Below are 23763 nucleotides of genomic sequence, written 5' to 3'. Positions count from 1 at the left end.
CATTGGTGTTCAAGGCCTCAAATCTGTTCCTAAGATGGTTCTGAAATTCTGGTGGGACTCAAGGTCATATTTTGGTTCCCAGGGATTTGTTTTAATTTTCCTTAGCTTCAGCTTGAACTTACATATGATTAAGTGGAATCATACATACACTGGCTTACTTTCTCTAATATTTTGCTACCTTAGTTTCTCTCTCTCTCTCTGTGTGTGTGTGTGAGAGAGAAAGAGAATGGAAGGAAAGCAATTTAGTGTTACTAAGAACAGTAGGACTCAAGGAAGGAAGTTGAAGATTTTTCTTTTTTTTTCATTCATTTTTTGGTATTTCTCCCACATTGTCAGTTGCTTTTATTACAGTGAAAATGATAATTGTATTTTTTAAAAATATATATTCTTTTTTCATAAACCCCAGTTGTATAGTGATGTAATTAATATACCCTATAATTCACCAGTTCAAGGGTATAATTCTGGGGTTTTCTGTCTATTCAAAGTTATGCGACCAAGGTGACAACTTTACAATAGTTCTCTGTAAGAACAATATTCTCCATCTACACTTTAAAGAAAAGGAGAGATACAGTGTGAAAGAAAAGAGGGCTGAAAGAGGGGTTATTTCTCGAGGCTGTTTTTGATTTGTTTTTTAAATAAAACAAGGAAATTGTCACTGCCATCAAGTTGGAACAGACTCATCCTTGATTCTCTGTTGAGTTTCCAAGACTGTGAACTGCATGTGAGGGGATTGCCTATCATTCTCCAACTGAGCTGCTGGTGGATTTGAACCACCAGAGGTGTGTCCTCTGAGTTAGCTCAGCTCCCTGTGGACGTGCCACATGCTCAGGGGACCACATTCCCTTGATGTGATGGTCAGAGTGAGGGTGCAGCCAATCCCCTTTCTTTGACACTCCCTTCTCCAGCCCGGGCAGGTGCCTATGTCCTCAGATCCTCTATGGATCCTTGTGAGTGAGAGAGACTTAAAGGAGGTGGGGAGCAGCACGTTTTCTGGACTTTGCTGCTATCCTTGGCCCTGCTCTTCTCTTCAGACGCCTTCCTGTCCAGGTGGCTTTGCACACACCCTAGCTGCTTACCCCAGAGTGTTTCTGTGCTGGCTCAGCTGAGTAGTCAATTGGGCTGGGTCAGCCGACGGGCCACCTGAGAGATGCCCTTATTCTACTTTCAGAATGCTTCCCCAGCCAGGACGCCTCCCGCCCGAGCATCTCCCACCAGGGCATCTCCTGCCCGGACATCTCCAGCTCGGGCATCTCCTGCCCGGACATCTCCTGCTCGGACGTCTCCAGCTCGGGCATCTCCAGCCCGGGCATCCCCAACCCGGGCATCCCCAACCCGGGCATCCCCCGCCAGAGCATCCCCGGCCCGGGCATCGCCTTCCAGGTCATCATCTGGCAGGTCATCATCTACCAGGTCGGCCTCCACGACTGCCTCTCCTACTAGAGTGTATCTTGTTAGAGCAACACCAGTAGGGTCAGTACCTGTGCGGACATCTGCCAGACCACCTCCGGCCACCAGGACCACCAGGGCTGCTGTGGAGAGTTCAGGTAAGGGCAATACTATGGGCAGGTCAGAGGATTAGGGCACAATCCATGGTCAAGGAGACACCTCAGAGTTGGCGTGCTGTCCTCCTCATGACGTTAGGATGACCCAAGGATGGACAGTAAAGAGCTTGAGAAAATGGGAGCAGGAAAGAAGGAATGATTACATGGAAACGTAAGATGGTAGAAGGTTGAGAGCAGAAAAGTTCAGGCCAAGACATAAGAACTGGCAAAGTAGTTTGTAACTTTGGAGCCTAAACCTCCACATTTAATTCCAAGGACAAAGGTCTCTGGTTAGAGACATGCCTGCATGTTTTCCTTGGGATTTCTGGTGTATCTGTCCATGAAATTGGACCAGGTCATGATCAGTGGGTCTGCCTGTGGGTGGAGGTTGGAAAGGGAAGGATCGGGACCAACTTTATACGGTTTAGTTAGCAGCTAAATCATACAGAATTCAAGATGCCAAACAGGTTCAAGGGTCTGGTTACACCCTTAATGAAACAATATTTCTGCCCATTGTAACACTGCCCTCTTCCGACCTAAACCTCAGAAGGCCATCATCACAGTTCCAGCAGGCTTAGGGCTTGTACATGACCTGACTTTGGAGACACTGCTCAGATCTCGAATCTCCCTCCTTTGTCAGTCTTGTGACCATTTTTGCCCTTTCATATTGGGCTTTGAGATCAGATACACAGGTGTTTGAATCCCTGCTCTGCCACTCAGTAAGCTAGTAACTTCAGACAAGTTGGCGTCATAGTACCCAGTTTACAAGATTGCCGCAAGCATCCAAGATTATGACAGCTCATCCAGAGGCTTGGTGTACCAATACCAGCAGCTCAATTAAAAAGGGAGCAGGAGGTCCCTGGGGGGGGGGGCACAAACAGATTGCACTCCTCTCGTAGCCTAGAGGCTGGCTATCTGAATCCACCCTCCAGTGCTGAGGAAGAAAAACCTGGGGTTTGCCTCTAACAAGATCGCAGCCTAGAAAAACCTAACGTGTGCAAATCACTAGGAGTCAGAATTGATTGTAGCGCAAAGAGTTTGGGGGTTTTCCAGTTGGCAGCTGGTGGGCTGAGGATAATATTAAGGGGTGGGGAGGTGCAGTTGAGGGCCTCATGAGCCAGCCTTTCTTCCTTCTCCCACTTCCTCCACACCAAGCCCTCCCCAGTCCCCTCACCCTGTGATCTTCCCTCTCCTAGGTCACAGCTTGCCCAAGTTCACCTGGGAGGAGAGCCAGAAGCGGCTGCCACTCATCGGCTGTGTCATTCTCCTCATCGTCCTGGTGGTGTCGCTCATCCTGCTCTGTGAGTGTGATGGAGGAGCGGTGCTGGGTTCTGGGTGCTGCCTGGCTGGACGTGGGTCTGAGACAACACCTACCCAACTAAGAATGGCCTTGGACCAGGCCCCTGTAGATCCCGTTGAGGCTCCAGAGTCAAAAGTGCATAAAGTTTTAGGTTTGGCTTCCATCTGTGAAGCTCACTTGGGCAAATTATTTAACCACATTCTCAGTCTCTGCATCTCTAAGTGGAAGTAATTGAATCCATTCATTCAATTTTCTATATGCCCAATAATATCTTACACTCATTTCCCTGGTTGTGAGGAATAAATTAAATAATGTGCATGCCTGGTGCAACATCCCATTCTCAAAAGGAGAGTTATTTAAAAACTCACATATAACAAATACTGATTGGGGGGAATCTCAGGAATATTTGACCCATGACATAAAATGTCCAGAGGCTCAGATACTGTTACTGCATTTACCCTGAAGGGGTCCCAGGACATACCCCAAGGCTTTCTGCCTGTGAGTCTAAGATGCATATGGCATGATGGGACATCCTTAACGCAGACAATGGGCAGCATAAGTCATATCATCTCTGTCATAGGGAGAGTAAATTTTCCTGGGGAACAGAGCTGGAAATGACTAAGGTCTTCTGCATATGAGTGTGATTTTCAGGAAGAGATGAAAACAATGTAGGCTGAGGTTGGAAGGGACAGCTCATGATGGCTGTGGACCAGGTGAGGACCTAGAAAGACAGAAGAGCATTCTGACTTGGTCGAGGCACCTAAGTGGGTTGTACAAGTGGGTGAAGTGAGTCTTGGGGTAAGGAAATTGATCTGTTTAACTAGAGAAGAGAATACTCCTTTGGGGACAGAGAATTCTCCCTTTAGCTGAAGGTTGAGGACCAAGTTGTAGGGTGGACTATGCTGCCAGAGCTCCATTCAGAGCTTAGGGAGCCAAATTCAATGTATGGGCTCGAGGGGAAGTTTTTGCTCTGTATCAGGTCTCAAGGAAGATCCTTGTCTCTTTGAAGTATCTGTGGATTTAGTGTCCCTTGGAGATGTCTATGTGTCTCAGCATCAATCTTACAATGTCTAGGAGGTATTGGACAGTTTTACTGCAATTCTGGTTCCAAAGCATGGGGTCTGCTCCTAGCTCTTCTTTCTTGGTGGTCATCAGGTACCTCCTTCTCTACTCTATTCCCTGCACTTTTTGTAAGATAAGAGAATCAGACTATACCCCAGGAAAATTTTTCTTATCTCAAATTAGAACTGAGAACTGAGTAAGGGTATTGTGTTCCACTTGAATCTCCTAAAATTGCTTGACTGATCACATCCTGGGTCATGATTACATCATTACATAACTGTCAAAGCACTGAGCATCATAGCCCATCAAGTTGACACATATTGGGGAGGGGGTTGCAATATAGTCAATGATAGCCTTCTTTATTTATTGTCCAGCTTTCTGATGCATATTGCTGTTATTAGATGCCATCAAGTAGACTACCACTTACAGAAACCCTATGAACGACAGATCACAACTTTGCCCCATCTTGCACCATCCTCAAGATCTCTGTTATGCTCAAGCCCATTGTAGTAGTCACAGTGTCAATCTATCTTGTTAAGTGTGTTGGTCTTACTCCAAGGACTGGTTCTTCCTGAAAATACACCCAACGTATGTGAGATGAAATTTCAGCATCCTTGCCTCTGGTTGCACTTTCTTTGGCAGTCCATGGCATAGTCAATAATCTTCACTAGCACCACCATTCAAAGACATCAATTCTTCTTCTGCCATCTTTATTCATTGTCCAACTTTCAGATACATTGGAAGCAATCAACATGACCAGGGCTTGCATCAGGCACACCTTAGTCATTAAATTTACATCCTTACTCTTGAAAACTTTGGAGAAGACTTTGATAGATTTTTTCCAATTCAATATGTCTTTAGATTTTTTTGACTGCTGATATGATGGATGAGTCTTGACTGTGGATTCATATGCGTATTAGCAATTGAAGTTGACATGGCTTAAGTTAGGTGCATCTTAGTCCTCAAAGTGTCAAGTCTTTTTGTAGATTTGCTAAATGCAATGTGCGAGTCAATTTGTAAAATTGTTACCTGTAAAATGTTATTTGTAATTTATTATGATCCACAGAGTTGAATGCCTTTGCATACTCAATAAAACACAAGTAAACATCTTTCTGAAATTCTCTATTTTCAGCCAAAATCTATCAGATATTAGCAATGATATTTCTTTTCTATATTCTCTTTTTCTTTTTTTAAAAAAAATAATTAAACCTTTTATTTTGTATTATACAAAGTTTATATACATTGTTTTTCACACCAGATCTTTCCTATTTTCTTTACCCACCCCTCCTGTGCCCTCACCCACCACCTATTCTCACCCCTCTGCATCTCCCCTACTCCCACTTGGATCCTCATACACATTCTACAATAATGGTCTTATATAGCATTTGTCCTTATGAGACTGAGTTAGTTCACACATGAGTTAGTTAGTATAATGTTCTCCAGTTCCCGCCCCCCAACAATTAGGTAGTAATTTACAAAATCATTGTTCCTGCGTGCTGCATAGTATTCCATTGTGTGAATGTACCATAATTTCTAAATCCATTCCTTTGTTATTGGGCATTTGAACTGTTTCCATGTTCTTGCAATGGTGAATAGTGCTGTCATGAACATTGGTGTACAAGTCTCCGTTTGTGCCTCAGTTCTCATTTTCTCAGGGTATGTTCAAAGCAGTGGAATAGTTGGGTCATATGGAATTTCTATGTTAAGCTTTCTGAGGAAATGCCAAACTGCTTTCCAGAGTGATTGTACCATTTTACAATCTAATCAACAGTGTATAAGTGTTCCTATCTTGCCACATCCTCTCCAACATTTGTTACTTGCTGCCCTGTTAAATTTTGCCTCTGTTACTGGAATGAGATAGTATCTCATTGTTGTTTTGATTTGCATCTCTCTTATTGCCATTTCTTCATGTGTCTGTTGGCCATTCAAATATCTTCTCTTGTGAAAATTCTTTCCATGTCTTTTGCCCATTTTGTAATTGCTTGATCATTCTTTTTCTTATGGAGGCCCTGTAGGATTCTGTAAACTTTTGATATAAGACCCTTGTTTGAAATGGTATTGCCAAATATTTTTTTCCCCAGTCAGTAGGTTTTCTTTACACTCTGTTGGAATTATTTTTTCTGATGCACGCAAGGATTTAATCTTTAAAAGATCGCGTACATCAATTTTATCCCCTCCAGATTGTACATTTCTGGCTGCATTCATTATCCCACAGACTAGGCCTCTATGAACTTTATGGTTTGGGGCTTTACTTCCAGGTCTCTGATCCACCTAGAGTTGATTTTGCGTATGATGTGAGATATGGATCCTGTTTTGGCTTTCTGCGGGAAGAAACCTAATTATGCCAGCACCATTTGTTGAAGATCTATATTCTCTTTTGAATCTACCTTGAATTCTAGTAGTTCCCTGTCTAAGTACTGCTGTAACAAGTTTCAAATGATTTTCAGTGAAATTTTACTTGTATATAATATTAATAATGTTGTCTGATAAGGTGATTTTTTTATAAGTTTTTTTTTCATTCTTTGGATCATTTTCACTGGAATAGGCCTAAATATGGATAATTTTGAATGGATTGGACACGTTGTGTCTTCCAAATTATTTATATATAGACTAGTGAGAGATTCTAGCTTTGTATGTGTTTGTTGAAACATCTCAATTGTTATTCTTTTAGTTCCTAGAATCTTGACATTTATCAATGGCTTCAGTTAACTTTAGACATTGTCTTTCACTTTGGTTATACATTAATCAATCCTTTTTGCTATAGTAACTGTGCGTATTCTTTCCATCTTCTTTTGATGCTTTTGACATCATATAACATTCTGCCTGTAGAATCCTTCAGTGCTTTAATTTGATGCTTGATTTTTTTTTCTTCCATTATTTCAGCTTGAAAAATGTCAAATTCTTCTCTTTTAGGTTTCTTACTCTTTTCATGATGCACACTTCACTATAATGTTTTGTTTTGTTGAGGAATCCTTTGCAATTATCCATTTAGTTCTTTTAATTCATCAATTGTTCCATTTGCTTTAGCTATTCCATATTTAAAAGCAAGCTTCAAAGTTTCTTCCAGTATCCATTTTGTTCTTTTCTTTCCTCTCTTTTCATTGACCTTTTGCTTTCTCCACTTGTGACATACTATGACTCACCTGGTCTTTGACCATTAATGTTCAATGCATCTAATTTATCTCTGAGATAGTCTCCAGATTCAAGTGGGAACTGCTCAAGATTGTACTTTGACACTCTCTCTCTCTCTCTCTCTCTCTCTCTCTCACACACACACACACACACACACACACACACACTGACCTTGAGTCAATTCTAACTCGTGACTGATGTTCTAGACAGTTTTAAAGGCTGTCATTTCCATGATAGGAGATTATCATCTTGGCTGTCATAGAATTGTTTCATTTGCTCCATCTTCAACTTGAATTGGCATGTAAACAATTTGTGGTTGCTTTCACACTTCGTTCTTGGCCTTGTTCTGACAAATGATACTCAGTATCTCCACTGTTGTTTTTTTTTTTCACAGATGTTGTCAATTTTACTCCTGTCTGTGCATCCCATGTGGCAAGGTCCACATGTGTAATTATCATTTGTGTTATTTAAAAATGGTTTTGACTTTGCGAGATTTTATCATTCAATCTCAAACATCATTTCTGCCACTACGGACATATTTTCCAACTATTAATCCTTCTTTGTTACCAACTTCCATATTCCAATCACCAGTATTTATCAATGTATCTTGATCACATAGTTGATCCATTTCAGACTGCAGGAGTTGGTAAAAGAATCTTTACAGTCTTCTTGACAAGGGTGGTTGGTGCACACGTTTTCATTATTCACTTATTAACTAATCTTTCTAGTAGGCTTGTAAATATCATTCTGTTGCTGACACCTTTGTACCTCAGGACAAATCATGACATTTTCTTTTTGACAGCCAATGCAATACTATTCTTCTTCTATTTGTTATTTCCAGTGTAGTAAATCATATGATTGTCTGATTAAAAATGGCCAATGCCAGTCTTCTTCAGTAATGTCTACTATACCTATCTATTTTCAAGTGTTCCATTTCCATTTTGACAACTTGTAATTTTCCTAGATTTGGACTTCATGAACTCCATGTTTTGAGTTGTGTCACATCAGCAAATCAAAGTCCTGTATGCTTTACCCCATCCCCATCATCAAAGCCTGCTCCACTCTGAGAAGGCGGCTCTTCCCCAGTCATACTTTAAATGTCTTCCAACCTGAGGGATTCATCTTCTACCATTATGTCAGAGAATGCCCACTGTTATTTATTGGGTTTTCACAGACAGATATTTTAAAAGTAGGTTTCTAGGTCTTTCTTTCCAATTGTCTTTCTCTGGAAACTCCACTGAAATCTGTTTACTTTGGGTGATCCTCTTGGTATTTAAAATACTGGTAGAGTAACTTCCAACCTCACAGCAACTCATGAGCCATATAGTACAACAAATAGATAAGTGACAAAAGGGAATTCTAGGGAGTTTCACTCCTTCTCCTTGGGTGGCTGAGACCATAGTTAGGCGAACAATTAGAAGGGAGTTGGGACTTAAGAGTCAGTTAGCTTAGGATTAGAGGCTGAGTAAGGAGTTAGAACTGGGGTCAGGCTAGAGATCACACTTGTCCACATCAATGGAGGTCTCATCAGGCAGAGGGGGGACAGAAAAGAGTGGTAGAAAGAAAATGATGTTGGAGGAAGAAGTCATGAAATTGATTTGCACATACGGTTTATAAAGCTGTTCTCTTTCAGGCACAACTTGGGAATTGAACACCTAAAGTTGATCATTTAATGGGGAGGATATTTAAAGTCATAAAGGCATGTAATAAAATATGTACTGTGTTGGCATGTATTAATTAGGAGAATAGGAGGAAGAAGGAACTCTAGGAGCTTTAAAGTTTAAAGTATGGTAGTCTTCAAAACGGAAGGGCAGGTGGTCGCTGTGTGTGACCGTAAAGATAGGAATCCTTTCTGATGTGGAGACCACATGGAACACAGAGAAAAGGGATGGTTTCTGAGAAGGAGCCTGTTGGATGCTGGGAAGGTGGTTTCTTTACCTCCTACCCAGACCACCATGTAAGGCAAGGGAGCTCCTAATGCAGAACCTTCCAGATACATCTCTCTCTCTTTCTCTCTGGGTGGCTGGCTGCTCGAGTCTGCCTGGTGCTGCCCTGCTTGCAGGAGCTTTCTGGAGCATCCTGGAGCATTCCTGAGCAGCCTTTCTCTCCACACAGATGGGAGACCAGAGAGTCAGAGTTCAAGAGGGATTGCAGGTCGGTGTCTCAGAACCCCCAGGGTCTTGGGCTTCTTAACGTCTTATCTCTCCAGGACTGGCCATGACCCCAGCTGTCCACTTTGTTTTTTCCAGTCTACTTCTGGCGGGGCCCCATAGGGATCAAGTACAAGGAGCCAGCTGAGAGCTGCCCTAAGAATGCTGTTCGCTGTGACGGAGTGGTAGACTGCAAACTCAAGAGTGATGAGCTGGGCTGTGGTAAGGAGACTGAGCCTCAATGTGTGTGCATATCCATGTGCACGTGTGTGAGTGCATACTGGTGACTGCAAACTGTGTGTATCTGTTCAAATGTGAGAGAACAGACAGGAGTTCAAAGGACTGGGTCCTAGTCATAGCCAACCTGGGTTTGAAACCTGGCTTCAAGTGTTGTGTGACTTCTCTGGGCTTCAGCTTTTTAATCTGTCAAACGAATGAGGCAGAAAAGATTAGCAGGTCTCCGGTAGATCTGACAACTCCACAAGAGCAGGCTGACAAAAGCAGAGGCACATTGGTCAGAAGAAAGTGTGGAGTACAGAGCCTCATTCATGTGACTCCTTGTTGCTGACCTGGTGACCTTGGACTTCTCACTGCTGTGGTTTCACAGAGGTTAGTCTGTAAACTGCTGGTTTAGGCAATTACCACAATGATTCCCAGAGGACCTCTGAATCCTGGTCACCAGTGGTTTTAATGTGTGCTTGTCTGTGTAGCTCTGGTGTGTTTGTATACATTCACGTGTGAACATCAGCTGTGCACTTTTATTATACCTACTTGGGTTTGGTGTGTTGACATGCATGCAGCCTCTTTGCTTGTTTGTGTCCCTTTGGCTCTAAGCCTATGAGCACACAGCCAGAACACAGGCCTTGTTTCCTTGACCATGCTCTCATTCGACCACCTCACTGCCCTCTCAGGGTGCTGGCTCCTCCTTCCAGCAATGACCTCTTGATCTGGTCACATGGCCGGGTCTCTGCCATGTGTCTCTAATTCTTACTTGACTCTACCCTTCTTGAGGGTCTAGAGCTCCTGAGCACTGGCTGGCGGCCAGCCGCTCCTCAGTGCCTGCCTCAGGGCAGTAGCTGCCCTCAGTTCATTCACAGGAGCATGAAGCTTCCTGGGCTCTGAGATCTGGTCTACCTTTATCTTGTCCTGCAGTGAGGTTTGACTGGGACAACTCTCTGCTTAAAGTTTACTCTGGAACCTCCCAAAAGTGGCTTCCTGTCTGCAGTGACAACTGGAACGACTCCTACTCTGAGAAGACCTGCCAGCAGCTGGGCTTCGGGAGGTAAAACTGCCTCTGGGGTTCCAGTTTCTTTTATCTCAGACTCATTGTAGGACCTCCTATTAAAGGAACTCTTAAGGACCAGGGCTGAGTCACTAGCTCAGCCTCTCCTAGAGTTGCTCCAACCATGGTGGACCTGGGAGCTCACTAGAGTGATAGAAAGCTGTTTCCATGAAGCCAGAATAGAAGAGACACAGACAGACACACACACACAGACACAGACAGACAGACAGACAGACAGACACAGAGACACACAGAGACACACAGACAAACAGACACACACACATACTCACAGACACAGACACACACACACACAGACACACAACTTTCTAGACAATTCTTTGTATAAAAGCAGTCTCATACCCTTGGTCACACTTAATGGCCACTGTGGCCCTGTGAGGTGGGTAGGCCAATGGGGAGGTCTTCTTACAGTTGGGAAATAGGGGTGCAGATGGTACAAGGTCTCCAGTGGATTTTGGGCTGTAGCATCTGTGACTTGGACTAGAATTACCCAAATAGGGAACGAGTGGCCAGGAAAATTCATAAGCAATTTTCGTTCTACAGATTTTTAAACAAAGAAGCCAGAGCTAGTAGGTGAGGTGGAAGGGTAGCATGAACAATGACCTTCATATGAAGAGTTTCTCATTTGAAGGCCAGATATCCATCTTAATCTTCTTTCTTGACCTGTGAATTTTGGGGCCCACTAATGTGTGTAGGTTAAAAGAAGAAGCAGTTAGGATACGATGCTATAGTCTCTGGAAGTACTTGGAAAACTAGAGACCTAGGACTTACTGTCAGAGTTGCAGTCCGTTAAAGGGGGAACATGAAAGTCTGGTGGAAGATGGCAGATTTAAGGGTCTGCCCCACATCCTTTATTAATGGGGGTTGCAACCTTATGCAAGTCTGAGCTCTCTTACAGCATTAGTAGATGGTGTCATTTATTCAAAGAACATTCATTAAGACAGGTACCATGTGCCACTAGACACAAAATACAAGCCAGGATCCTGCCCCTGAAGGACTTCTGGTAGACTGTGGATGAGATATGTGTAAACCAGTGTGACGTGTAGTGATAAGGATAAAGATAAAAGATCCCTAGTCACACCTGGATGAGGAAACAAGAGCCTGGAGGAAAGGGTGCTCTGGGAAGAGGAACAGTTAGAGTGTACTGTGTTCCTGAAATGGACATAAGTTCCACGTGGATAGAGTAGTTCGTGGTTCCTCCACATCAGAAACTCCTGGGCTTCAGAAACAATGGTAACCCATTAAATCAAAGCACCTTGGGTTAGGGCTAGGGACCTGCTTAGAAAACACATTTCAGTGATTTTTATGTGTATGGAGATCTGAGACCCAGTTTGTTGTTAGCTGACTGTCCACTGGGTTTTAGAAGTTGTAATTCACACAGAAGGAGACTGTCCACCTTTCTCTTGCCTCTGAGTTGGCACTGCAATTCCTTACACACTGGGCCAGCAGACACTCAGTAGGCTAGTCCACACATTTTCAGTCTTAAATAGACAATCCAAAAACCTGAAAAGTGGGTCTTTAAGATGCTGGTTCTGATTTGGTTGGTCTGAGATGACAGTGATCTTGCTCTTCCAGTTTGAACATGAAGGGCTAGGTGAGGGCTTCTCACACTTGAGGGTGTATCAGAAACCCAAGAGTCTCTGAAAACAGATTGCTGAGCCCCGCTGGGTCTTTGCTTCAGGAGGTCTGGGAGAGGGCCCAGGAATTTACATTTCTCATAACTTTCAAGCGATGCTGTTGCTGCTGGTGAGGGACCACACTTTGAAAATGATTACTATTACATGGGTTAGATGGGGCTGGGGCTTTGATTTTTGCTGTGAGGAGCGGTCACCGTTCAGACCCTGGCTCCACCTGCAGGCGTGGTGGGGACTCTAACCTTGGACTGGGTGTGGAATCCGTCTCAAGAACATTCCTTCTTTCCCGTTCTTCCTTTATAGTGCTTACCGGACAACAGAGGTGAAGCACAAGGACTTTACCAGCAGTTTCTCTGTCTCTGAATATAACTCCAGCATCCAGGAAAGCCTTCGTAGGTACGGTGGGGGCTGCTCTGAGGGTTCCCTTTGTGAGCAGAGTTGTGAGGGAAATGCAGAAGAATGCTTTGAGTCTGGAAACCCCTCTCCTTCAGCCAGCTCTCCACTTCTAAGACTCCATCAGCAATGTTCAGCGTCAGTCCTCATTCATCCCAACCCCTCCTGATAGAAAAGTTTTTATCTGAGGCATGTAGCAGAGAAGGCCTTGGTTTAGAAGGACTCTCAAATTTACCTGGCTGCCAGGGGCAACTAGTAAACCCTTGGGCCAGGCGCCTGGATGAAAATCACTGCAAGGAGAATATCACCGGTGCTGGGAGTGGGTTAGGATGCAGCAGAGGGTGAGCTTGGGCATGTGAGGGGAGGACAGAGAGGAGTTCCCCGAGCTAGCATTCCTTACCTTGCAGAGGGGAGAGAAGAAACAGATTCTGAAGGGATAAGGCATCCTAAGGCGAGAAGCAAACCAAATGCATTCTGGATACCTACTATGTGCTGCCAAGTTTTGCATGCTCCACTGATGACAGAGCAATGAGGAGCTACATCACATGGGCAGTGGGCCACCTGCTTAGTTGTGGAAAGATTCTGGGCTAACAAAGTCGTGGGTTCAATGACCACTACACTGAGCCATTCCTGTTCCTGGAGAAAGCACTTGCAGGGCTTGTTTCCATGGGAGAGAGAAGGTCAGAGTCTCTTTCTTCTTATGCAAAGGACAACTTCCTTGGAAAAAGGGTAGGAACCAAACAAGACTCAGTGAGGGAAGGCTTCCTGGAGGAGACAGCTTATGTGTTTCTTTTCCTTACTTCTGTGTCTCCTCTTGCAGGTCTGAATGCCCATCCCAGCATTATGTCTCTCTGCAGTGCTCCCGTAAGAAGATGCTCTTTTTGGATTGTGACCTGTGTTGGGTGGGAGTCAGAGGAGGAGGGTGGTGCTCATTTGGGGGGAAATGCCTGGTCCTGGAGGGCCAAGCCAGGAAGAGGGGCTTAGCCAGGAGGCTTGTTTCAGACCTGGGGTCTCAGGAAGGCACTAGATCCCTTTAGGCAGCCTTGCCTCTCCAACACTGACTTCAATTGCTCATGGCATCAATCTCACTTTAAGAAAGCCCTTTAAGGTGGGGGTAAGACTGAGAAAAACTGGATGAAATATGTTTACGGCATTGAAGTCTATGGGGGAGAGAATAGTCTAAAAGTATTATATTTTAGGGCATTATTTTTATCGTAGGAGTATGCAAGGAGGGTTGCAGAGTGGATTATATTTGGGGGTAGGGGGTGGGGTTTGGGGAGGTGCGGGGGGGGGGGATTGTGTACCAATGAGGGAGTTTTTCTTTTGCTTTTCAAGGAGAGGAGCAAATGGGGGGAGGGGTTTGTGCAGGGAGAAGGGTGCAACAATGAATGAATGGAATCCCAAAATCTCTGTAGATGTTCATTGAAATGAAAAATAAACAACCTAAATTTAAAAAAAAAAAAAAAAAAAGCCCTTTAAGTCTTTTGGATTCCAGATAGGGGTCAAAAGACTGAGAGAGCAGATTCTTGGCCAGATTAACACTTCTGTTTCAATAGACACAGAAAGAACTACAAGATTGAAATCTAAAGTCAACATTTACTGAACACAGTCTGCACGCAAGGCCCCATGCCCATATCCTTATGGATATGACACCATTTATTTATTGATGCTATTTACTTCCGGCAATAACTCGACGAGGCAGGTGCCATCCCCAAACCAAAAATACCAGCCCCATTGTAGTCAAGAAGATTCTGATTCAGAACAGAACTACCCCCTCTGAGGTTGTAATCTTTATGAACGTAGACTGCTACATTTGTCTCCCAAGGTGAGTTCAAACCAACAACCTTTCAGTTAGCAAATGAGTGCTTAACCATTGCACCACCAGAGTACCTCAAAGATACCGAGACAAAAATTGTTTGGCTTGCTTCAGATGAGACAGCTAGTAGAGGAGGGGCTAGTATTTGACCTCAAGTCTGTTAGCCATTCCACAAGGCCTGTGTTCTTAGTAATGCTGGTGGGTGTTGCTCCCTTCAGGCTGGCCCTCTCTGTGAATAGAGTGCCCTCCCACTCAGACCACTGCAGCTTCCTCATTGCCTTCCTCTTAAAGACAAGGTCTGAGCACATGCCAAGGACTGCCTTCTTGGTCTGTGACTTGCAGAGCAATTTGATCCAAAATGCGATTGGGGTGAAGTCTTCCCAATTACAGCTCTAACCGGTCCATTCGGAAACACCATGGGCACAAACCCAACTTGTGCATCCCTGGAAGTGTATCTATCCTTCGTTTTGAAGTGCATGGTTTCTTGAGTGACAGAGATTCCCATCACAGTGCTTGTTAATTCAAGATCAGGTTAGAAGTGGCAGATTTTCAAGAGTGCCAGACAGCAACTGCGGGATTTACTAATATGACTTTAATATCTGGCACTGTGCCAAGACATTTAATAAACATTGGGTTAACACAAGGATGAATGAGTGGGAGAAAGAGGAACGTGCCTGGGATCAAAGTTCCCACCAGGTTATCCTGGCAGCTAAGCCACAGTGTGACAGCTCTGCTCTAGTGGGGTTTATATCAGATGAGGTGAGCTCCACAGCATCCAAGGGGGAGGGGAGCCAAGCCTGCCAGGGTCTTGGAGGACATGGTGGACACACAGCAGAGGAGGGTCAGGCTTTGTTTCTTCTGCTTCCCCCACAGACTGTGGATTGAGAGCCATGACCGGGCGGATCGTGGGTGGGGCACTGGCCTCAGAGAACAAGTGGCCTTGGCAAGTCAGTCTCCACTATGGTACCATCCACATTTGTGGGGGCACGCTGATCGACGCCCAGTGGGTGCTCACTGCTGCCCATTGCTTCTTCGTGTAAGTGCTTGAGCGGGTAGGTTACTTGATGTCAGCCAGTGGTCAGCAGTGGCCAGCAAGGGCTGAGAGTAGACTGACTTCTTCATGGGCAGGGGGAACTTTGGGTGTGAGATGGCCCCCTACCCCCTATCCCTTGACTGGGAGAAAGTTATGTGGCTTGAATGATCACTTGGGATCATAATTTGCAGTTCATATTTGATCCTAGAGATCTGAGTTAGGTGCACTTGTCCTGAGCTAGGCCCAAGGATGAGAAAATATTGGGCGAGTTATGGGTAGCAAGTTCCCAGGGGGTGCAACTGATTATCATGCTTGGCTGCTTAACCAAGAGGTTGGTGGTTTGCGTACACCTTGAGGAGTCCCAGAGTAAAAGCCCTGGTGATCTATTTCCATAAAGCTTGACATTGTAAACATTCCTCTCCTCTGACAGCAGGGGGCTATGTTGTTGGAATCGAAGCAAACTAGTAAGAGAGAGTGAGGCAGTCAAGGAGGGCCCTGGAAGCCTCTCTCTGAAGAAATTCAGTTGCTGCATCTGCAGGTGGAAAAAGCTCGAGAAGTTAGGACTGCTGTGTCGGGAACAGTGGGAGAATAGTTGTCAGCTTCTGGGTGTGCCTTCAGCTCTGGCACTCACCAGGCGGGCTCATCCTGGTGGTGGTTTGAAGCCCAGGTTGGTGGGCAGGGAGAGGCTCTGCACCAGGCCTCACTGGCTCTCGATTCCCCAGTAAAGATTGTTGACGTCCTTTATCCTGTTGACATCTCTTGCCTGAGGCTGTCCTGTCCACTGTGCTTGACCCATGGTGAGGTACAAAGAAGCCTTAGAAGTTACCAGATCCTGATAAGTCAGTCCTGACTCAGACAACCTCTGTTGTCTGGGCAGTTATAAACCTCTAACCTTTTGGTTAGCAACCAAGCAACCATGTGCATCACCTAGCAGGCAGAGGAGACATAGAGGTGAAGGCTGCACAGAGGTCTTATTCACTGTCTTTATTGTGGCAAAGTGAAAGCAGCTGGTTCACAGTGTGTTTAGTGTTAGGGAGATAAAACAATTGTGTTGGGGCTCCTGAAACAAGATAGACTGCCCTCCAGTGGTCATCCATCTCTCTCCTCTCCTCTCCTCTCCTCTCCTCTCCTCTCCTCTCCTCTCCTCTCCTCTCCTCTCCTCTCCTCTCCTCTTCTCTCTCTCTCTCTCTCTCTCTCTCTCACACACACACACACACACACACACACACACACACCCCTCCAGTTGGTGCTCTGCTAGCCACTCTGCATGTATCAGATGCTGCCAGCTAGCTGTGCCTCCTAAGTAACTGGACCACGCTGTCTTGCGCCTCTGTAGGACCCGGGAGAAGATGCTGGAGGGCTGGAAAGTGTATGCAGGCACCCACAACCTGCACCAGCTGCCCGAGGCTGCCTCCATCTCTGAGATCATCATCAACAGCAACTACACGGATGAGCAGGATGACTACGATATCGCCCTCATGCGTCTCTCCAAGCCGCTGACGCTGTCTGGTGAGTGGGTCCACGCCTGCCACGCCCCACGCCTCTCAGAGCCCACTGGGCCTGGACCTTGTGCCTGGCAGCGTCTGTCGCCCTGTCTTAGAGTCCCACAGGCAGTCACAGCCAGGTACAAGTCAAAGATGCTTAGTGATCATCTAAGCTGAAACCTCTGTTTTTATCTTATTAATTAATTAACTTTATTTGAGTGAAGGTTTATAAATCATACTGGTTTTTCATGCAATCATTCATAGACACTTTGTTTTACAACATTAATTACTATTGAGCAATGTAATTTGTTAATTACAACACTCAGTCAGCCCTTGGAAGCTCTGGTGGCTGAGTAGTAAGGAGTTGCATTAGAAACCTAAAGGCATGCAGTTCAAATCCACCAAGCTGTTCCTTGGGAGAAAGATGGCAGGCAGATTCCTGTGCAATTTACAGCCTCCAAAAACTCACTGGAGGGTCAGCTATGATTCAGTTCTGACTCAATAGTACACAACAACAATCGATCCATCCCTTGGGAATTGCCTTCACTCAACTTATCTTTTTATTCATTTTTACTGTTTTTCTTTTTAACTTTTCATTGTCATTTGGGTAAAAGTATACACAGTAAGTAGGTGTTCCCTTCAACAATTCATACATGTTTTACTTTGTGACATTGACTGTGATCCCCACAGCGGTAGCAGCTATGTTCTCACTTCTGTCCTGGGTTTACGGCTTCTGTGTGGTGTATCCTTCCATCCTCTCCCTTCCTCCCTTCTGGGCTTTATCTCTGGGTGGGTGCTGTCCTTTTGAGCTTGCATGATTGGTTGTTGTGTGAAGTGCATTCCTTCCTGGTGTTATTGTTGACAATGCCTGTATTTTAAAACTTGGAGACTGAGGTACCAGGGTTGAAAAGAAATTAATTCCAAATGACATGTCACATATGGTAAGTTAATGCAGAGTCAGGGCTTGGTTAGAAATAGATTGAATTGTTTAGCTGGTATTTCTTAGATGCATAACTGGCCCAGACACAGTGACAGACATTTTACCTATGAGGAAATGGAAATTTAGAGATAGGAAGCCCAAGGATTGGATGCAATCCATCTGATTCCCATGCACAGTTCTTCCCACTCAGCTCTTTGGCAAATTACTTACCTGCAGTTGACAAATAAGATGAACACAAATTCAAACAACTGGATGAGATAGGGACTAATAAGAAAATGGAGCTCAGTAAATGCTGCAGAAATTCTGAGGAAGAGATCATCATGGTCTAGAGCTCTCAAGGAAGGTTTGATTCATACCTTCACTCATTTGTTCACTTATCAAGTACTTATCAAGTATATGACATGCTTGGAAAAGTGCAAGGTCAGTCAGAGTGGAAGACAATTAGTCCACAGATGGATTGGCACAGTGACTGCAGCAATAGGCTTGGGCATGGTGGAGATTGTGATGATAGGGCAGGATAGGGCAAAGTTTCCATCTGTCATCTATGGCCTAGTGGCAAGAAACTGAACTGCAATCTCTAAAGCATTCAGTTCAAATCCACCAGCTGCTCTGAAGGAGAAAGATGAGTAATCTCCTTCTGTGTGCTTAAACAGCCTCTGAAAGCCACTGGAGGGTCAGCGATGGGTTGGTTCTGACTTGACAGTACACAATGACACCTAAGGATTGGCAGCATCATGATAAACGATGAAGAGATCGAGATTGTTAAGAGCTTCAGCTTGCATAGCTCCACAATCAACACTTGGTACCAGCAGTTAGAAATCAAAAGACAAATTGCATTGGGAAAATTTGCTGTCAGGGACCTCTGTCGAGTACTGAAGAGCAATAATGTCAGTCTAGAGACTAAGGTGTGTTTGATCCAGACCATGGTCTTTACAATTACTTGCTATGTATCAGAAAGCTGGACAATGACTAAGGATGATAGTGGTGCTGGAGAAGAGTACTGAACATAGCATGGACTGCTAGGAAAACAGATCTGACCTGGAGAGGGTGAAACCGAGCTGCTCCTTGGAGGCAAGGATTCTGAAGTTCTGTCTGACATACTTTTGGCATGTTGCAAGGAGTGAACTTCCATCATTGTGCTTGGAAGGGTGGAGGACAGTGCAAGAAAGGAAGACCCAGATGAGCTGCATCAGAGACAATGAGGTTGGCCTAGGATAGGGTCGGCATGAGTCACAAGCACCTCGATGGCCTGTAACAACACAACTAAAACAAGAATAGGTGTCTACACCTGAATAATCGGTGACTGCAGATGTCGGGCCCTGCACGCATATTGGCTGAGACAGAAAAGACAGGCATTCATGGTACAGGCCAGGGCTGCCACGTCTGGGATGCCCAGATCAGTCTCAGCAAACTCACAGATGCTTCCTTGAGAAAGAGTAGGGAAGGTGCATCCTGAAAGGACTACTTAAGTCAGATAAAGGGTTGTTAGGATTGACCGTGAAGAATAAGGTGGGAGTCCTCTTACAGTGAGAAAGTACAAAGGATAGATGCTTTTGAATTATGGTGCTGGTGAAAAATGTGGAATATACAATGGACTGCCGCAAGGATAGTTGAACTCCGACTTTGGCACAGATTTACATACCCAAGTGGAGATGTACATGCCCAAGCAGAGCTGGAATGCTCAGGAAAGAAGATGGTGAGGCCTGGCCTGCTTACTCTGGCCGTGTTAGCAGGAGGAGCCTGCCCTCGTGATGCTTGGCAAACCAGACGGTCCGTTCACATAGGCTGACAGAGTGGTTGCGACAGTGGGCTCAATAATAGCAACAGCTGTGAGGCTGCAGTGTTTTGTTCCATTGCAGCCAGGATTGCGATGCGTCTCAGTCTATTTGACAGCACCTAAGAGTAGTAACAAGAGGGAAAGGCAGGTAGTGTGCCTCTCAGAGGGCAGGGATTTCTGGAAGCCCTGGCGGTCTCTCTGCTTAGTCCAGCCATTCTGGTGCTCTGAGCCAGTGAGCCGGTGCTTTCTGGCACATTCATTAGGGAGGTAGTGACAGTGGGGCAGGACAATCAGTCAGAGCACAGTGCAAAGAGGCTGGCCCCCAGCCATGTCCACCAGAGGTGGCCCTCTGGCTGAGAACTGCTGTCCTCCCTGTCCACCTCTCTCCTCCTGTTCTCCTCCTGCCCTGTGCAAGGAGCTCGGGACTGTGGGGGACCCTCACAGCCCCACCACCACCCTGCCACTCAGGAAGCCACATAGGAAGCAATCTGCCTTCTCCACCATTAAAAATCCATTTAGCTAACATCCAAATCTCACCTCTTACCCTCCTTCTACTCAACTCAGTATTATTTAGAATTAAAAGATAAGTTTCTATAAACCAAATAAAAGCTATTATTAAGGGTGATTATCCTTTTCAGACGGTGTCAGTCTCTCTTCAGATGTTTATAAGTCCCTGACAAGGGAGCAGCCCAGTCCAAGAATCACAGCTCAAGTTCTCTTAAAAACACTCTGATTGGGGAGCTCTGGTGGCCTAGTGGCAAGAAGCTGTACTGCAATCCTAAAGGTACACGGTTCGAATCCACCAGATGCTCTGCCAGAGAAGGAAGGACAATTTCCTCCTGTACCTGTCAGATCTGATTTGACGGTACACATACAAAAAAATAATAAAAAATAAAATTAAAAAAAGCCCAAACACTTTGATCTATGTGGCTAGCAGCATGCTGGAATCTTTGCTTTAGGATTCAGGGTAGATTTTCCTTAAATTTGGCAGGAAGCCTCAAAGTCACAGTGCTCTCTGAGAATATGTGTGAAGTCTTACTGATAAATTTCATTCCTCCCTAAAAATGAGGAATGTGATGGAATGTGTAATGGTGTTAAGACATTTTCCATATGTGTGACATGTAGAAGGCTTAGCTCTTAACTACCAGCCTAAAGGTCAGCAGTTCAAACCCACAGGGAGGTGCCTTAGAAGACAGTTGTGGAGACCTGCTTTAAAAACCCCAGGGAGAGGCGAGGGGAGAGGGCTGAGTGGGTAGAGAAGTGCAGCAATGAATGAATGGAAATACAAATTCTCTGTAAATGTTCCTTAAAATTATTTAAAAAAAACAACCAAGAAAAACAAAAACAAACAAACATACAAACAAACAAACCCCAGGGAGCAGGTCTGGAGTCATCAGCAGCCAGAACTTGCTCAGTAACAACAAATAACATATATTCAAGTCTCTATCTCAAGATAGAGAATAGAAGATGTTAGGAAATTATATTTTGTACTTTGGGTTAAAAACTGGTGCTATCCCTGCATTTGTGTTGTTTGGGTTCTGTTGTTTTGTTTTGTTTTTCCCCCTTTCTTGTTGTGTATCATCTAATCGGATCCAACTGGAACAGGAGGAGATTGCCTCTCCTTCTCCAGGGGAGCATCTAGTGGATTCGAAACGTGCACCTTCAGGATTGCAGCGCAGCTTCTTGCCACTAGGCCACCAGAGCTCCCTGCCTGCATTTATTTTTGTTTGTTTACTCTCTAGCAGACAAAATGTAGTAGACTCCAAAGTCTGTTGTTGTTGTTGTTTTTGTTGAGTGCCATTGAATTGGTTCTGACTCACAGAGACCTTATACATAATCAAAGGGGCCACCCTGGACCTACCACCCAATAAGTAGCAATCCCTACTAACACCAGGTAGTTTCTTAAATGTTATAATGTGCAATGTGCAATCCTGTCAGTGATTCTTTCCTACTCTGTTACATGAGTGTCCATTTGTTTATCTTCCACTCTGAATGGGTATTTCACTCATGCATGATTTTGCCATCATCACAATCTTTGCTGTTTGGACCCCCTATTGTAGTCAATGCAGGAATCTCTGGTGGAGAAGAAGATATACTGTGCTTTTTTGGGGTGCATTAGTCTATGGATATCTATGAGGTAATTGTATGTATTAATCACAATAAAATTAAAAAGAGAAGAGGGGAAACCCCAACACATATGACATGAGGTCTTACCAACCTCCCTTCTTCTTTTTTTTTTTTAATAAATTTTTGTTTTATATTGGTTTGCTTACAAAGTTCATATGCATTGTTTTCACACTGGATCTTACCCATTTCGTATACCCACCCCTCCCTCTACCCATCAAATTATACAACCTCATGATCACCCCCTGCCCATCCTCATTTCTCTGCTCCTAACCTCCCTCCCCACCTTGGTGCCTCTTATGCATTTTACTAATTTCCTTTCTATTTCTATAATACTGCATTTGTCCTTATGGGACTGATTTCACTTAGCATAATGCTCTCCTGTCCCTCCCAAGTTATTTTTTGAGATCATTGCTCCTGCATACTGTGCAATCCTGTCACCTAAGAAGTATTCTAGCTCTCTTTCTTACAAAGTAGTTTTGTTCATTCTTTGGCAGTCCATGGTGTATTCAATACTCTTTACCAACACTCTAATTAAAACATGTCACTTAGTCTTCAGTCTTCTTCATAATCCAGTGTTTCACATGCATATGACTTGAATTAACTCACCAGAGCACTCCTTAGTCATTAAGGCAACATCTTTGTTTTCATTCTTTAAAGAGATCTTCTGAAGTGTATTTGCCCAGTGCAGTAGGTTGTTTGAATTTTTTGAGTGCCACTTCCATGGGCATTGATTGTAGATGCAAGGTAAATTAAATACTTGGCATCTTCAAAATTGTCTCCATCTATCATCAACACACTGTGGGTCCACTTGGGAGGACTTTAAACTGTATTGTAATCCATACTAAAGGCTGCATGTCTTTGAACTTCATCAGCAAATGCTTCAAGTCCACTGGACTTTCAGCAAGCAAAGTGTGTCATCTACATGGCACTGGTTATTAACAAGTCTTCCTCCATATTCCAAAGCTTAAAACCACATTTATTGGAAAAAGATTTAATATTAATTTAGCAAATATTTATTGGGTACTTAATAGGTTTCAGAAACTGTTGTAGAAGCAGGACGCTACTACCCTCCCCACTGAGTATAATGAACAATGAGAACACTGCATACAGTCTATCCATAAACTTATTTTTCCTCCGCAGATTGAAACTTGGTGATTGACGACACCATTACATCTGTAGACACCAGTCCTTAGAGGGAGTTTACAAAGTGATACACACCCACTTATCCCACTGCTTTTGAGTAACTTCCTAGCCTTGACATTCCTCCATGATATTTCTGGGCCTCTCTATCTAAGTCTTAATGGCACCTAGAATGCATCATCTTTCTTCTGAAGAACAATGGTGGATTTAAATATCTATCCTTTTAGTTAGCAGCCCAGAATGTAATGTAACATGCTACCAGGACTCCTTTATGCCACCAAGATCCCTAATATTTTTTAAGGTGGAGTTTGTTAAGAACTGTCTGGTGGCTCATACCTCTAAGGATGGGATTCCTGCTGGGGATAGAGTGTCTCATCCAGGCATGTGTGAACTTTTGGAAGGAGAGCCATGTTCTTGGTGAACTAGCAGATCCATCCCCACCTGGAGCAGGCTCGACACAAGACACATCACTGAGACCTCATGGGTAAAATACCTGAGATTTAGCCTATTTCTGCTTTTTTGTTCTGATACAAAGACATGCAAGAGGCTCAGTCAGGAGACTGGCTTGGGGGAGCTTCTAGGGTATATATTTCTCTGTCCGACTGGCAATGACTGAAATGTGAATGGCTTTGGCTTCTCTTGGAGAACACCGAAGACTGGAGGGGACAAGAGACAGGGATCACATTATTTCTTGCCTGGTCATCTCTAAGGCCCTAAAGGATCAGACCTTTCTGGAGTCACTCCTGTCCCTATACCCCTACTCCCAGCAAAACTCCAACCATTTTCCTTAACTGATGTTTCAACATTTTGTTGCAGCTCATATCCACCCTGCCTGCCTCCCCATGCACGGACAGACCTTCAGCCTGAACGAGACCTGCTGGATCACAGGCTTTGGCAAGACCAAGGAGACAGATGGTGAGAGGGAGAGGGAGAG

The 23763-nt window shown here is 44.4% G+C and overlaps 1 protein-coding gene across 1 annotated transcript in view; it reads left to right on the top strand.

Moving 5' to 3' along the window:
• Positions 1–1147: 1147 nt before the first annotated feature.
• The window catches only part of TMPRSS13 (transmembrane protease, serine 13), a 26255-nt gene continuing 3639 nt past the window's right edge, over positions 1148–23763 (top strand). Inside the window, exons 1-9 of the mRNA XM_006890879.1 lie at positions 1148–1544; positions 2738–2842; positions 9285–9407; positions 10338–10467; positions 12423–12515; positions 13333–13376; positions 15202–15364; positions 16698–16870; positions 23646–23744. Coding sequence (XP_006890941.1) covers positions 1148–1544; positions 2738–2842; positions 9285–9407; positions 10338–10467; positions 12423–12515; positions 13333–13376; positions 15202–15364; positions 16698–16870; positions 23646–23744 — 1327 coding nt within the window. The remainder of the gene's footprint in view (positions 1545–2737; positions 2843–9284; positions 9408–10337; positions 10468–12422; positions 12516–13332; positions 13377–15201; positions 15365–16697; positions 16871–23645; positions 23745–23763) is intronic.

The sequence above is a fragment of the Elephantulus edwardii genome, unplaced genomic scaffold (assembly GCF_000299155.1).
Source record: "Elephantulus edwardii isolate Elephantulus edwardi_28Jun2011 unplaced genomic scaffold, EleEdw1.0 scaffold00093, whole genome shotgun sequence".
Classification (NCBI taxonomy): Eukaryota; Metazoa; Chordata; class Mammalia; order Macroscelidea; family Macroscelididae; genus Elephantulus; species Elephantulus edwardii.
This window is presented reverse-complemented; position numbering and strand designations above follow the sequence as displayed.